This window comes from Trachemys scripta, chromosome 3 (genome assembly GCF_013100865.1).
Source record: "Trachemys scripta elegans isolate TJP31775 chromosome 3, CAS_Tse_1.0, whole genome shotgun sequence".
Classification (NCBI taxonomy): Eukaryota; Metazoa; Chordata; order Testudines; family Emydidae; genus Trachemys; species Trachemys scripta.
The window spans coordinates 68,932,817-68,949,012 of NC_048300.1; the positions used below are offsets into that span (position 1 = coordinate 68,932,817).

At 40.7% G+C, this 16,196-nt stretch overlaps 1 protein-coding gene across 9 annotated transcripts in view; it reads left to right on the plus strand.

Annotated features, from left to right (window-relative positions):
• Window positions 1-5,362, plus strand: part of CEP170 (centrosomal protein 170) — a gene marked incomplete in the record, with an annotated part of 185,383 nt that extends 180,021 nt beyond the window's left edge. For all 9 annotated transcript variants that reach the window (XM_034765012.1, XM_034765013.1, XM_034765016.1 and 6 more), the window contains 2 exon segments: window positions 365-416; window positions 3,058-5,362. In XM_034765012.1, the coding sequence (XP_034620903.1) occupies window positions 365-416; window positions 3,058-3,344 (339 nt within the window).
• Between the last annotated feature and the right edge of the window lie 10,834 nt (window positions 5,363-16,196).

Sequence of the window (16,196 nt, forward strand, 5' to 3'; positions counted from 1 at the left end):
TTTGCGGGTCCACGAGCAAGGAATGGAATGAGCCTTGATACCCATGGACCCCATTTAAGGAATCGATGTGGGCAACTGGCCAGTCAGAGGAATTCTTTGTTTCTGATAGGGCAACCAGTTGTGCATCCCACAGCAATGCAGCCTGACCTAACTGGCCATCTGGCCAGGGGTCCTAGTTATTTCCCTCCCCCTCCCCAACACACACACAAACAACCATCTCCAACAAGAGCCATTCCTACTGCAGGGAGATACAACCCAAACAACTAATGAGAGGATTTCTTTTAAGTTTACTATTGAATTATTAAATCTGCTTTTTCTTAGTGAAAAGTAGCACTAGAAGTTTGAATATTTGTTTCTTCCCCAGGAGATTTCATCAATCTTGCAGGAGCTGAAAAGAGTTGAAAAACAGTTGCAAGGTATTTCATGTTTTATACAGTTTTGCTGCATAATGTCTAAATGCATTGCAGAAACCCCTAATAAATACTGACCAGGGTAAGGTAATATTAAGGCTCTCCAAAATGGCTCACATTGATTTATTTTGTTTTAATTCAAGTCTTTGGTTTAAACAGTTATGGTACATCACTATTTCAAGGAAACTAAGATTGAAAGGTGGAGTAAAAATCCCTAATTTCCTGACCTCCTTCATGCATAATTGTACATTGCTTTGTAAAAGTAATCATCCTGGAATACAGGGTTAGACATTTTCCAATAAAACCATATAAACCTTATTCACATCTTACTAAATATGAATGCTGGGAGAAGATATTGTGAACTGAGCTAAACTACATGACTCAGGGGAAGAGTGAAATTTTCTCCATTGGCCAGTTTCCTACTGTTCATAGAAGAAACTTTAAACAATTTTTTTCATGTCATTGTTTGAACGAGTGTATTATATATTAATTCTGTTTGAAGTAATTAGGATCTCCATGTAAGCTAAAACAAGACTTCCATAATGTATATATAAAAAGAATAAACCAAAATGTTATTTTAATAAATTATAATAATGATAATCCATAATCAAACATTACTATAATATGAATGTTAACATCTCAGTAGAGAGGCTTTACTAAATTATTTTAAAACTATGAGGGGAAATGATTATGCACTTTGTATGGAAGAGAGAAGGCCAGAGTTAAAATGAAAAGGAGAGAGGCTCCCAAAAGAAAACAAGCGACTTACATCAGGAAGGCTTGACAGATTCAGTATTTTTATTTATGTATGTATTTGGCAAGGGACAGTTTTGCAGAATGGCAGCAGAGATTCAGACTGGTTAGATAGGATAAATCAAGACCTCTCCAAGGCACTAATATCTTCATGTATAGAACAATTAAGGACAAGAAAGAAAAATATAGTAGGAGTGCAGCCTGTAGGGAGTGTCTAAAACAGGTTATTTGATTATGTCCAAAAATTAAGGAGTTCCAGATTAATGCTATAAAAGGGATATTTAAAATTACATTGTCCTCTGTACTTCAGGGTACTGAATAATTTATTGATAATACATTGAGCTACCAAAATACAAAATAAATGCTAAACTATTGCTTTTTCCTGTGTCAAGACTAATTATGAGGATGTGTGGTGGGTGGAGATACATGCTTCAGTTATAGAAGTTTGCTATGCAGACATGGCTAAGAGTGCATCACGTGTATATTGCACTTATAAAATAAATAAAATGCAACTTTAAATGATTAATTAGCTGAGTTTGACTACATTAAAGAGAACCTACACATAAAATGTGTACACACATAAGTGTGTGTGAGGTGAAGAGCAGATTATAGTTTTGATGGGAGAGATGGAGTAATGGTCCATGTTTATGTATATTTCTTTGTGAGATTGGGTTTTGTTGTCTTGGTTTTTTGTATGTTGTATTGTAATTTGCTATTTTGTTTGTATTCTAATTTGATTTTAAACCCTCTATTAATGTATGTTTTTAAAAAAAGAAAATTTCAGGAGAAAGATCTAGACGTCTTGGACAGGTCATTGAAGATATCTGCTCACTGTACACAAACTCAAAAATGCTAATTTGATTCTAAGATATATCTGTATTCAGGGATGAAGAGTAATAAAGGACATATTTTAATATTATACATATTTAGATACGTTGATTACTGTGTTTGGGTTAAGTCACTTTACCTTAAAAAAATTAGAAATATGAGGTCCTGAGAAGGGTAACAAAATGTACGAGTGGGCACACATTTAATCAGAGATTAAAACAGTGGTTATTTAGGTGCTCAGACAATCTAATTAGACCTTATGGAAACATAGATCAGTTCTGTTTGGAAAGCAGAAAAATATACGTTGAACATACCAAATTATTAATTGTACAGTGAAGCTGTATTAGGTACTTCAGTTTTCCCCACTTCCTAATGCAGTCAGTTAAAAGGGGTAAAAGAAATTACTGTTTTATGCAGCATTTAATCAATTTATGGAATTTACTACTATAGGATATTACTGAAGGAAGTATAATATCTTAGTAATATTACAAAATAAAAACCCTTGTATGTGAATAAGAACTGCATCTGCCATTACAGTATAAGGGCTATGGGCCCTCATTATACCAGATACAAGCTGATCATCAGCTAGTCTTAGACTGTTCACCCTCTCTTTTTTCTAACCAAACCATGCATTGTATAGGTTTTGTATAGTTTCCCTGAAGTATTGAGGCTTAGTATATGAAAAGGCTTCTGCCAGAGGTGACATACCAAGCTACAGTCATCATCATGTTCTTGTATTCGAGTAATTATTTTGTAATGTCTAGCAGACAAAAGGCCAGCATCTCTGTCAATATTCTGGCATTATAGAAATAATCAATAGAACCGAATCTTTGCATCATCATTTCCATTCAGTCTCTGAAAATGAAACAGAACAGTGCTGAGTTATTGATATTAATGGGTTGACTGCAGACTCTTAACCCAGGGGAGGGAAGCAAAGATGTGTATGAATTCAAATGCTGAAAAGTATGATAGAGACTTTGTTTAAGAGTTGTTTTTCTCAAAGCACAAAACCCTAATCTTTGTTTTTGTTTTGTTTCTCTCCCTCCCTCCACTCCTTGTGGTTTAGTGATTAATGCTATGATTGACCCTGATGGTACTTTGGATGCTCTGAGTAACTTGGGATTCACAAGCCCTGTCTTACCTGCTCAACCTAAACATAAGTCCAGCCCTGTTTCTCACAGTACCCGCGCTCAGATACAACCAAACTGTCAACCTGAAGCTAGGGCCCTTCGGCCTGCCGTCATCTCTGTTTCAACTGCATTTGACAATGTTGAATCCAAGCCCGACTTCAGCATACATTTCAACAGGTTCAACCCAGATGGGGAAGAGGAAGATCCCAGTGTGCGTGAATGACATTATTAATTGTTGTCATAATTACCTTCAATATGGAATGTCTAGAAATAAATGAAGAGTCATAATGTGGCTTTTATACACACAAAAAATGTTCAAACTGCAGTTAGTTTGTTAAGCCAGTTTCCTTTAACTGTGATGCTTTGATTGTCATTCACATCCTCTTCAAACCATACAGATGAGCATTGATACCAATATAGAAAAGCAGATTGTGGCAGGTTTGCCCTTTGTGGTTGTGTGCTTTGCAAACTGAATTCTATCAGCAGTCTTTCCATACGTAGATTTTTCTTTTTAAGAGCAATGCTTTTAAAGTGACCTGCAAGCAGACTAACATCCAATGTTACTGAAACCCCAAGTCACCTGTGCCAACCTGTTCTATAAATGGACCTCTTCAATTAAAGTTTGTATAGAATTATTGAACAGTTATGTTTGATGCTGAATAAGGGGATTTATATAGGATACATTACCTTTGAGTACAATAACACATTATTGTATAAGATAAGACAGACTTTGCAAAGCATTCATTCTTTCATACTGAAATTTTCAAATAGTTCTGTGATTTATATAACCTTGTTGCTGCGTTAATTATCTTGGAGTTTACGAAGTTCAGCTATTATGTTTGCACTAAGAATTTGCTGGGAGTGGTAAGTGAACATATCAATATCAATAGGAGTCAGTCTTTTGATGTACATAGAAAATTGATAATACTGTACTTGTTTCAACACAGCAGTGTTTTAATCCACTTTCTGAAAGGACAATTTGGCACTTTTTGATCTTGTTCAAAATGTCTTTTTGATGTGAATGAAAGTAGAAGGATTTCATATCTCATTTCTCTCCAAATGTTTGTCGAAACAATAAAACAAGTTTACACGTACAACTGTGTGGGACATTTAAAAGCATAGTGAGGCAAATGGGTTCTCATACTAAGTTGCCAATTCAAATGCAACATAAGTTTACAAAAGCGATGTGTGTTTCTTGGAATGATCATGAGGTGTAAAATTTTCTTCTGAAGACTTGGAGATAGTAGTCATAACTTGGTTGATCAATAGTCTCACTCCCAAGCAAATAAATTGCTTCTGTCTGTCTCTCTGTCTTATACGTTTAAAAGGACTCTGAAAGAAGACTGCTAATATAGATTTCTTGCTTATACCACTGAAAAGCAAGTGTATTTAAAATATCCTACATAAACCTATTTTCTATATAAGTTGTCCCAGTAACGTAACATTTGGAAATAATAAAAATAAAAGTAAATGACCTTGTATTTCCAGAACACTAATTTGGAGGAATCTTATTTCTGTTAAATGTAACTAATAGACTGGAATTTCCCTGCTTTTGCGTCAGTCTCTTTATATTAATGTTACACATACAGTTTTGCAGCTTTTATGAAATGGTCTTTAGTAGTTCAGCAATAATCCTATATGACATATGTTTAAAATACTTTCTGTACATTTTTAAATTGTACAGGATTTCAGAAGTCACTAAAAAGTTAGACCAGTTAATAAAAATGCAAAAACATTTTTGTAGCGATGTAAGAAAAACCAATAATTTGTGGTATAATGGATTTCATATTTGTTTAAAGTTTAAAAGAAAACAGAATATCCTTCTTGTACAACTCAATATTCTACTCCATTAGTTTACAGAGGCGATAGAAAATGTTTAAAATGGTGCAGAAGGGCAAAAATAAATTGAAAATAGGGTCAGGTGTTGAAAAATTAGTGCACCAAAACCACCATCACAATTCTTTCTTTTGTTTAATCCTTGGGAACAGAATTTTTCCCTAGACACATGAAAAATAGGAAGCGGTTTAGAAAAAATTAAAAATATATGCTCTCCGCACAAGATTTTGTTTGTGTTCATTCAGGCATTTACTCCCTTTTGTTCTGTAAGAAGCATTTTGCATTTACTATGTTATTTTGTATGGACATATTCTCCTTATTTATTTTTGTTACAATTATTATGTATGTTATTTTGTTATATGCATTTACAACTCCATTTTTAAATAAAGTGTTTCTGGAACTTTATATAATGTGTGTGTGTATATATATATATATATATATGTAATTCAATGGTTTGAAACTAGGAAGGTTCAGATGTTTCTGCTTTGTTGGAACTTACATTAAATTACTCAGTTAGGAAATGGCATTTTCCTAAATGTACTTCCAGATAGTCTTCCTTTCCTGGAAGATGTTACATTGTATGTTGTTTCTTCCAGATCAGATACACTGCTCTGACAATAATACCTACTGCTTGGTTTTCCACATCCAGGCTCACCATTTCCACACTGGTTTTTACTTCTGCTTGTGCAGCTAGAGGGGCAAAATCAGACCTGTCAATCACCAAGTAAACTCCACCTTCAGAAATGAAAACAAATGAATTTTGATCTGCCTTCTGGCAGCAGCAAATAGTAGTTTCCAGACCTGTTTTCCATGAGCTACAAAGCACAAGAAATCCTTTTTAAACCTTCTGATTTTGTTCCAGATTGGTGTCTTTGCTTGTCCCAGCTGGGAATTGGCCTGTTCTTTTCTTCAGGAGCCTGTCTAGTCAGGGCAATGTGAATGTGCTCCATTGAGTGCAGCAGCCTAATGTACAAATTTTGCTCTAAGAAACATTCTCAGTCAACATGTTCCACCATCTACCTTCAGCCATCAGCCCCACCATTGGCATGGTACCCCGGGTTTCAGCACTCAGTGATGTGGTGCACATCAGAGGCTGGGGATAAGATCTCTGGCCTTGCTTCAACCCAACCTGACAGTCCAAGAAATGGCACCGATGGAAGAAGGTGCTCGGGCTCTGGTGTCTGCACTCGGCTGTGCAGCACAGAGCACAACAGAAGGGACTAACTCTGATCTTGCTTCAGTAACCCTTCCAGACTAGCAGGCACAAAACTGGACAGGGGTTCCAGAAGCAGTTCCACAACTCTCCACTTCAGACCAGCAGAAGGACCCAAGGATCAAATGACTCCATGGATTCCAATTAGGCAAGGCTCTAGCACTTAACACCCCAGTAGGGACATCCCCTATGCTCTAGATGAACCTTGTGGTGGTCCCCACCTCAGCTGCCACTGTTGTAAAGGTACCTCCCCTAACTGCCAATGCTTTCATCAGCTGGGAGTGAATGCCTTTCCTTGCTTGTATTCCTCACACACACACAGCCCCCTCTCTGTAAGCACTGCAGCAATCCATGATTGTCTCCAAAAGGTGGCAGTTCATCAGTGGCCTCCCTCTTCAGATGTTCTACTCACCATTCTTCAAATAGAGGTTGTTCAGAGACTTGTCTCAAATGGCTCCCACTTGAAATCAGACTATTGCCTGCCCTGACTGGCTAACTTCAGGAGGCATGGGTCCCTGCCCATCTGTGAACATCCATCGAAGTTGCATTTCTGGTGGCCATCACATCTGCATGCAGAACAACTGAGAAGTAAGGACATTGCCAATGGAATCTCAGTATTAACCTGTTCAGGATAAGGTTACCTCAACTGCTGCTTTGCATCAAAAGACAACAGTGTGTTTCATCACTCTCAGGAGAATGGCTCTCCTTAATATCCAACCTAAAACTCAAGCATATAATTAACATTCTCAAGGCAGTTGTGATTTGCTTTGCGAGAACTTGGGCATATAGAAAATCTACAGTTATTTCTCCTGTAACACCCAGTTGTTAAAGACAAAGTAATATCTACTGCTAGGGCTTAAAATTATATTAAAGGGGAAAATAAAAGAGGGAGATCAAAGCTCAGCCAGTAAGAGCACTTCCTGTCTCATGGGCCAAAACGTCCTTTGAATCCTAGAAAAAAAAAATCTGCAAGGCAGAAACCTGGGCCTCAATCCTGTCAGCATGCACATGCTTAATTTCACTCTCCTGAATAATCACTCAAAAGTCAATGGGAATGTTCACATGCTTCTTAAATGCATCCGACGAAGTGGGCATTCACCCACGAAAGCTTATGCTCCAATACATCTGTTAGTCTTAAAGGTGCCACAGGACTCTGATGCTTCTTAAAGTTAAGCATGCAGGATTGAAGGGTTGATAGTTTAGTCACGCTTTTGCCAGACACTACAAACTAAACAATATAGGCTTTGTCAGATTCTGCCATTGCTAGGAGTAAACTGCATGCTATAATACTTCAATACATCTATAAATCTAGAACTTTTTGCTTTCATTTTGGTAAGAGTTATTCAAAGCACTTTCTTGGGAGTGAAACCCCAACAGAAAAATAGTGAGCCAAGACGACAGGCAGAGTCCATTGATAACCTGTATGTTTCTCTTCTCTGAGTAGTAGTACCCATGCTCCCATGCTGACTCTCTGCCCCCACTCCTAAATGTAAAAGGGCAAAGTTCTGTTCAGTAAGCAAGTTATGCTGCTGTGCTCTGGAGACACTTTAAATCAGGGGAAGTCAACTATTAAGTGTTAACAGTTAAAGTTAAGCTATTTTTCAGTCCAACTCCCATCTGATGATTGACAGGCCCAGTTCAGCAGCCTTATCCACAGAGCAGAAGTAAAACAATAAAGGAATGGTGAGCCTGAATACTCAGAGAAAAGAAATCCACTGTCCAGGTTTTTTTCCACTGAGCATTTCACAAACATTAGCCAATCTTGTGAGGCAGGTAAATATTTATTATCCCCATTTCACAGTTGGAGTATAGTATGACTAAGTCTATGTTTCTCATAAGAAGGCACTGTGTTGTCTATGTTCTCAGAAGAAAGCACTGTCAAAAGATGGAATTCCAGTCCTTGAGTTCCAGACACCCAGATAAGAAAGTATGTTAAAAAATTTAAAGGAATCTACCTGAACCAAAGTACCTAAGTCCTATTTTCAGAAGTTACTTAGAAACCCAAGTCTCACGGCAAGTCACTTTTGTAAATGAGATTTAGGCTCCTAAATCACTTAGCTGCTTTTGGAAATTTTACCTGTTACATCATCCAGAAAAGGATATAGAAAAGGTACCAAAGCTAGAAAATGTATATTAAAAAAGTCTAACTTTAAGGACAAATGAATATTATACCCATATTAAGCATTAGTCTAAACCCACTAGCTCCTCAAGGTTAGAGTTCTTAGCCAAATTAAAAATATTAATACATATTTTCACAATTATTAGATTCTCTCGCCTTGTATGAGAAAGGTAGTGAACCTCTGGAGTGAAAGTCATTTCAGGATTCTAGAGGTCTTTATACTGTACAAACAGTAACCAGTTTAACAGCTTTATCCATTTGACAGAAACACTACTTATTTTTCAGCTGAATTATAGTGGAAATGCTGCTGGTCCTTCTTGACAGAAAAAGCTGAATTGATGGCAGATACTGCTTGAATAAAGGATATCTACAGTATGAGGCTCCTACACTCCTAAACTGTGAGTTTCTCCATATATGAAGCCAGTCTTGGACACACAGGAAGGAGGGGAAGACACAGTTAAATATAAGCGATACAAAGAAATTATATTACTGATTAATATAATGCAATCTGTGAAACAGCTATTCTAAGCGAAAGAAAGTAAAGCAGGAAGGAGATAAAGCAGAGAAAAGACATGGTAAGAGGCGACAGAGAGGAAAAGTGCTGAGCTTGTGATATTAATGACAGGTTTGGATGCCGGAGTAAAGAAAGTTCACAGCAGATAATTCAGGTGGTGACTGGGGATGGGGATAGGGAATCGTACATTTTAAAAAATCAGCTAAGCACAGTAATGAAGGCTAATAATGAAACTAATATTTCACAGTATGAGAAATGAAACTTAAACATGCAAGGGAATCAAGTACTTTATAGTCAGAAGTTGATTTAGGTGAATTGAAGATTTGCAGAAGGGATAATAATGAATAGAAATGGTTATTAGGTAAGGAGAGAATACTAAGCAGCTGACCAAGGTAGTATGTACTATAAGGCAATGCATTAATTGGTGACATAGAATAAGTGTGAAAAGAGCGTAACTGGGTGCAGACCACAAGTGAGAATTATGCTGAGGCCGCAGGATTGATCTCATTGGGACATGCAGAAATCTTGGAGGTACATTTCCTAGCCCCGTCTGCTGCTATCTGCTTCTTCTGGGGCACCAATCTCCCTCCTCCCTTCTAGACAGGAAGGTGGGTGCTCTCCACGCCATGGGAGGGGGAGGGCTACCTGCACTTCCCATCCCCTTCTGTTGCTGCAGAAGTGTAGTGCTCCCTGAGGTGTGGTCTTGTCTTATGCCCCAACTATAACCCATTCTCCCTTCGTAGCAGATAGAGACCTTCCCTCTGCTAGGAAAGAATGGAGGTGCTTCAATAAATTACAGTGATGGGCACCGTAGGAATGCCTAAGATAATGTATTATTCTCTCTGTGACCTTTGTGTTGCTCAGGCTTTCTGGGCATTCTTGATGCTTGTAGCAAGGTTGCTATTTACTCAGCACCCCTTCCTGGCCAGAGGTGCCTCTGCAGCATCCTTGCTCTGTTCCTACATTTCAGAGCCCCATAGAAATTTCCCCCAGTCTTTCTAAGGACTGCCATCAACCACTGTCTGGGGCTGGGTTAAATTAGGTTCAAATTAGTTGAAATTAGGTTCAAATTAGTCATCAGTGTTCCCAAATAAAGTCCATTACAACAACATAAAAGTTCATACCCATCTCTGGATTTTCTGCTGCACGTGGAGCTCTGCCCTGCGCCATTCTTCACGAAGCCACCACTCCTGTCCTTGCTAGCTGGAGCTCAGCCTTCTGGCTCTGTCTTCCTTCTCCCTGTCAGTGCATGCCCTGTTCTGAGGGGGAAAGCAGCATATATACTGCTCTTCTTTGGAGAGCTTCCCCCAGTTTGGTTGGGAGGAAAGGGAGCCCTGACCCACCCTGCACTACAGAGCTCCTGGCCCTGGTTTTTCCCATCCAGCTACTAATTCCCCAGGACCACTTTCTATCATCTGGCTACAAGATCATTTCCAGGGCCTTTGTTTATTCCAACATCCCTGCAATGGCCCCCTCTAGTCTTAAAGGGTCTGTATACCCTGTTACAACACTGAACAACAGGCTCTTTTCCTGACTGTTGCGCTGCTCAAGATTGTTGTAATCCCCTGACTTAAGTGGAGGCTAGACATTTTGAGGTTCATTGAAATGAAAGTGAATCTTCCCAGGAAGTGGGTGCAGGCTGGAGGTCTGGTCCCCCTTCTCTCACTCGGGGACTGAAGTAGCTCATTTTTGATGAACAGTCACGTAATCTAAGTCTGCTATACTCCAGAGCATTCAAACTGCTGGTGTTCACAAATTCACTATATTTTAGAGGTGGTTCTTTGGTTTCTACAGTTCTCATATCAAGATCACTGTTAATTGGAACTGGGACATAGTTCCATGGCAGGCACTAATAACTTTAAAAATGCATGATTAAAGTAAAAAATGAACTGCTCTGGGGACAATACCTGCAATAATCCATCAGTACTTCAAGAAATCTACGTTACCAGCCACACCATTAGTGCACAGCATAACTCATGTTCACCAATCACTCTCTAATGGTGGCAGAGTATTGATTTATGGGGACCTTTTGCCAAGCGGTGGAATAAAAAATAATTGCACAAGTCAGAATAACTTGGCTTGTGTTGTTTTCCTGGCCCTTATTGCCATTTCTTGCAGCTGACAAATTCTTTCCTACAAAACTCTTGTCCACCAGCATCCATTTTTGTATTGGCTTTTTGTCCATGCTGGTGGCTAAGGTGGATGTTTTGTATTTGTTTCTTTAATTAGTTTCCTGATAATTAGTAGAATTTCAGATTTTACATAGATTTTTCCCCCTAAGTTTCACATTTAAAATGCCAATCTTTTCTGAAAATGATACACCCATGGCCTCATTAACTTTCTTATTGTGAGAACAACACAGAATCAAACAGAAAATTGAGGAGCCAACGGCTGGTGCTAAATTTTCAACCAACACCAGCTTCTGATATAACGTCCCCAAGTCAAGAACCCGGAAATGCTTCAGTCAGGCTGTACTGCTCTTGTCAGGGTTTACAGTTTGAAGTCAATGGGACCTGTGGTCCTAAATCACTCTGGTACTTTTGAAAATCCCACCCTTAGGCTGCTAAACCCATATTTAGGAACCTAACTTTAGGCTCCTATTTTCAAGATTTTGGCCTGTTGATATGAAAACGTACCTGATAACTTTAATACACTGAAAGTCTAAATAACACGTTCATTGTTAACACTGAAGCAATTTTGGTTTGAAGGGGGAGAGATTTTATGCCACTAAGAAAAAAGTGTTTAGTAAAAATACTGTTTTAGCCCCTGATTCGGCAAACACTTATGGCACATGCTTACCTGTAGGCACAAGTGATCAGATTGAAGTCAATGGGACTATTCAGGTGATTAAAGTAACATACCTGCTCAACTGGCTGCAGGATCAGGGCCTTCGTTTTCAATATTTTGTTTTTCACCTCTAGTAGTTTTGTAAAATTCAAATACCAGACCCTACCAGCCGTGGTGTTTACGAATAGCATTTATAATTTAGTTCATTATTGATTTCAGTCTAAATTCACAATAGCACAATTTTTAAAAATTAATTGTCCAAAGTCTCAATGTGATTGAAATCAATTATTTAAATTCCTGGGGGAGGAGGGATACAGCGCCACACCTGCATTGCAGTTACAGGACTGAAACCTGTCTAGCTAGCTCAGGCTGTAGTAAGCTGAAACTGGAGACCACAGTGCACATGAAAAAGAATGGATCTGTGGAGCTATCCGTATGATTAAAAAAACAAGATAGTCAGAAGGATGTTTCTAATTAATGTTTTTCCTCCAAGGAATCAAAATGGAGACTTTAAGGCTAAACTAGCAGAAAAAACCCCAACATCAATTCAACACTGTTTCCACTTTCTGGAGTTCAGAGCAGGATAAATGAGCAGGGATGTACGTCATTCCTCCTATAGTCACTCCCAGTCCCACACAGAACATCTACAAAGGGCAGCCAAGAGCGGTGTTCCCCTCTCTTAGGGGAGGTTCCTGGGAGGCTTCCTGGCTGTAAGGATTCAGTGGAGCCAGAAGTTCCCAGAGCTAGGGTAAAAGCACAGGGCCTCCTCCACGCAAATGGATCTCTGGAGATCCGTGTGATTTGAAAGCTGCTGGAGGTGGGTGAGGAATCCTGGCCCGGATGAAAGAATTTAGAGGAATGCGTTGAACTTGTGGAGTTCTTTTAGTTCCTGGGCCCTTCCTTCAGGCTTTCTGCTAGGGGAGGGCACCACTGCTGCCACAAAGTGAGGTTCAAATTGGACAGAATTATTTTATGAGCATTCGTATCGTTTGTGGTTTTGCAGTCTAAGGTAATGATCCCAAGGAAACAATAATAAAAGTTTGCCCTTTGGTGATGCCTTCCTTCTACGATTCTCAAAGCATTTTACAATCCTTATTTCAGTTTCTCACAACCCTTGGGAGGTAGGGAAGTACTATTATCCATGCTGATGGGGGAAAGGAGCTCACAAAGATCTTTGTGAAACAGCTTACTAGAAAATGCTGACACCAGATCTTGCTAAAAATTAAAAACTCATTAAGTGACGGTAGGTATCCTGGTGGTAATAAAAGCCATTTGGTCCATGAATGCTGATGCTTTTAAACATCTAAGGTATCCATGAATTCTTGATAGAGATCAGGGGCTCTGTCAAATGTATCTTTCTAGTAAATCAGATTTGTCCCTCATCCGTCAGTATGTGTGTGAAAAGTGTTTGGCAATGTTTTCTTGGCTGTTTTTAAAATTTATTTTTCGGTACTGCCCCATGTCCTGTCAGTTACACTGTGTTGAATGCAATAACGTCTACTCATTTTATCTGGGCTAACAAAGGTTTTATGCACTTGAGTTATTGAAGTTCTCCATGCAAACCATCTCTTTGATAGGCTTGGGTAGATTGATTTGTTTCAACCTGTGGCTAGTGCTCACATTCTATAGCTGCATTTTTTTAGAGCTTTCAATTAAAAAGCAACCGGAAATGTCTAGTACAGTTTTAGCAAAAAGTGTTTAGTCATTTATATCAAAGCTTGGGCTTTTCCGTCAGTAAACTAGAGGCACCATATTATTAGTCAGTTATGCAGCAGCACAATTAGGCTAGGCATTGAAGGCAGTAGTATATTTATAGCCTTGTAATTTAGGGGTTTATAATCTGAAAGTTTATGCAGAAGGTCTAAGGTGAATTTCATGAGCGCAACTGTACCGTTTCTATTGTCTAGAAGATGATTGGGAACATATAAAAGATCATACACTGTTGTGTAGCTTGTAGCTGTGTATAGCTAGTCTGGTCCCTGCAAGAAAGGCAGGAGCTAGGTTGAGAGAGACTTCTGGACCTTTGTCAATCTGCTGTATTGCTCTATGATAGTGCTTGGGGTTAGATAGTTGGTGGGCATAAATCATTGTAGCACTGGCCAATCTGACCCTGAGAAGGAGCCAGAATTTACCAATGTACATTGCCAAAAAGCCACAGTAATGTGTCAGCAGCCCCATATCAGCTCCCTCCTCCCTGCCCCGCTCCCAGTGCCTCCCATCCACTGGCAGCCCTGCCAATCAGCGCCTCCCCTTCCCTTCCTCCCCACACCTCCTGATCAGCTGTTTCGTGGTGTGCAGGAGGCTCTGTGGGGGATGGGGAGGAGTGATGATCACAACAGGCTCACTGGAAGGGGTGGAGTGGGGGCAGAGTCAGGGGTTGAGCAGTGAGTAGCCCCTGGCACATTGGAAAGTTGGCGCCTGTAGCTCCAGCCCCGGAGTTGGTGCCTATACAAGGAGCTGCGTATTAACTTCTGAAGAGCCACAGTACATTCCTAACCACTGATTTGTTTCCTGTCATTTACTGTAAACAACAATTCATCTGGAGATGCAAAGTTGTGAATGTGAAATGGAGAGTCTGTAATGGAATCCAGTACTGATTTGCCTCCCGATGACTGCAGCTGGGTCCGTGTGCCATCAACAAGTGGAAGAACCATTCCCCCTGTTTTATCTGAAACCCACTTTATCTGGAAGGCAGTGCTGATTGAGCAAACAGATGAGTCCTCCTCAGCTGGTGCTATTTGTCAAACCAGGCCCCCTGAGGTGAATGCAGTAGGGAGAGGCACCAGTCTGCTAATTATTTATACTTTGCCATAAATGCACTGACGTTGCGGAGATTTTAAAGAGCTGATTTAAAGTAAAAAGGGTACAAACGTTTTGGTAGTTCATATACCTCTGGGCTTCTTTAGTCAGAGCTGCCCCTTACACTTAGGCCTGGTCTACACTACAAAGTAGGTCCACACAAGTTGACTTCTGCTGATCTATTTGTTTATGCATCTACACTCAAATTTGTCTCTGGCTGATGTAAGCGCTCCATTATGGCGACATAGTAAAACCATCCCCAGGACAGTGAACTATGGTCGATGTACTGAGATCAACACAGTGGGTGTAGACACTGCATGACCAATGTCAACCCTAACAGTTCTCCAGCAGCTGTCCCTCAATGATCAACATTGAACGCCTTGTCACAATTGTGAACTCCGCTGCCCAGGAGTCATGGAGACCAGAAGCCACACCCCCTTTTCCCTGCCCTTCAAGACCCCTACATATTTTTGAAATGTCTTTTCCTTATTGCCCAGGTTGGTGAGCACACCTAGCAGTTGTCCCTTGTTGTGAGCAACTGCCCAGCTGACCATGCCAACTCCATGCTCTAGACATGCTCCTGCCTGGAGTAGACAGGAGATGTTGGATCTCCTGGGCCTGCAGTGAGACAAGACAAGGCTGTGCCAGCACAGCTTCAGACCTGTCGTAGAAATGTGGCATCTATGAAAAGATGCACAGGAGATGCAGGCAAAAGGATATAACAGGGACCAGTAGCAGTGCTGCAAGAAAGCAAAGGAACTGTGGCAGGCATATCACAGGGCCAGCGAGGTCGACAACTGATCTGGTGCTGAGCCACAGACCTGCTGCTTTTACAATAAGCAGCATGCCATACTGACAGAGATCCCACCATTCCCTCGCAGACAGCTATTGCTACCTCCAAGGAGCCTGAGCCACAACCCCCTACTGGGAACATGTGGCAGAGGGGGTGTGGGGCGGGGGTCCAGCTATGCAACGAGCCAGGACCTGTTTGAGACTCCACCACAGTCCAGTCGAGCACAGATGAGCCTGATGATAGGAAGGAACCTCGGGTAAGTGCGTGCATGCATTTTTCCTTACAATTTTTACATGTAAAGATGGTGCCCAGTTAGCAGGACACAGGTATCGACTTGTCATCATTTTACTCGTACGAGAAGAGGTAGTGGTACAATAACCAGATACAGAGTTACCTGCTTTTCGTTCCCCTGTAAGTTTTTGGATGGGAGTGCAAGTGCAGCAGTTTGATTGTGTACACAGGGTTGTCCCTTGCGTCCTCCTGAGAGATCTTGATGAAACTATCATGGAAGTACACTGACTTCTGAAGGTTTCTAGAGCTGGCTGCCTTATTTCTTCCTGTGTGGTAAGACACTTTCCCATACCACTCTGCGATGACTTTGGCAGGCATCATTGCAGCCAACAGGCTGGAGGCATAAAGGTCCAGGCAGCTTTGTGACAGTAGCTGCAGCTGTGCCTTTGTTACTCTCAGCAGTTATTCCCATTGGCCGTTGAAAATAGTGCCAATACTCAGTGCCATTGCCCTATAGTCATACTCATGCAAACAAGGGGCCCGGCTCCACCAGTGTTCGGAGCTAGGTCTCTCCCCTGGCCCTGCCTGCCACCCCCAAATGCTTCCCCCGGAGCATCCCCTGGCCCCCACCTGTTGCCCCTGTGCGCCTTCCCCTGGCCCTGGAGCGTCCCTGCCTCAAGTGGGCGGCTGCTCTGCTGCTCCGCGCTGTGCTCCCTCGCTGCCACCGCCGGCCGCTGGTGTCTACAACACAAGAGCGGTGCTGGTGGCAGGCTGAGGCGGCTG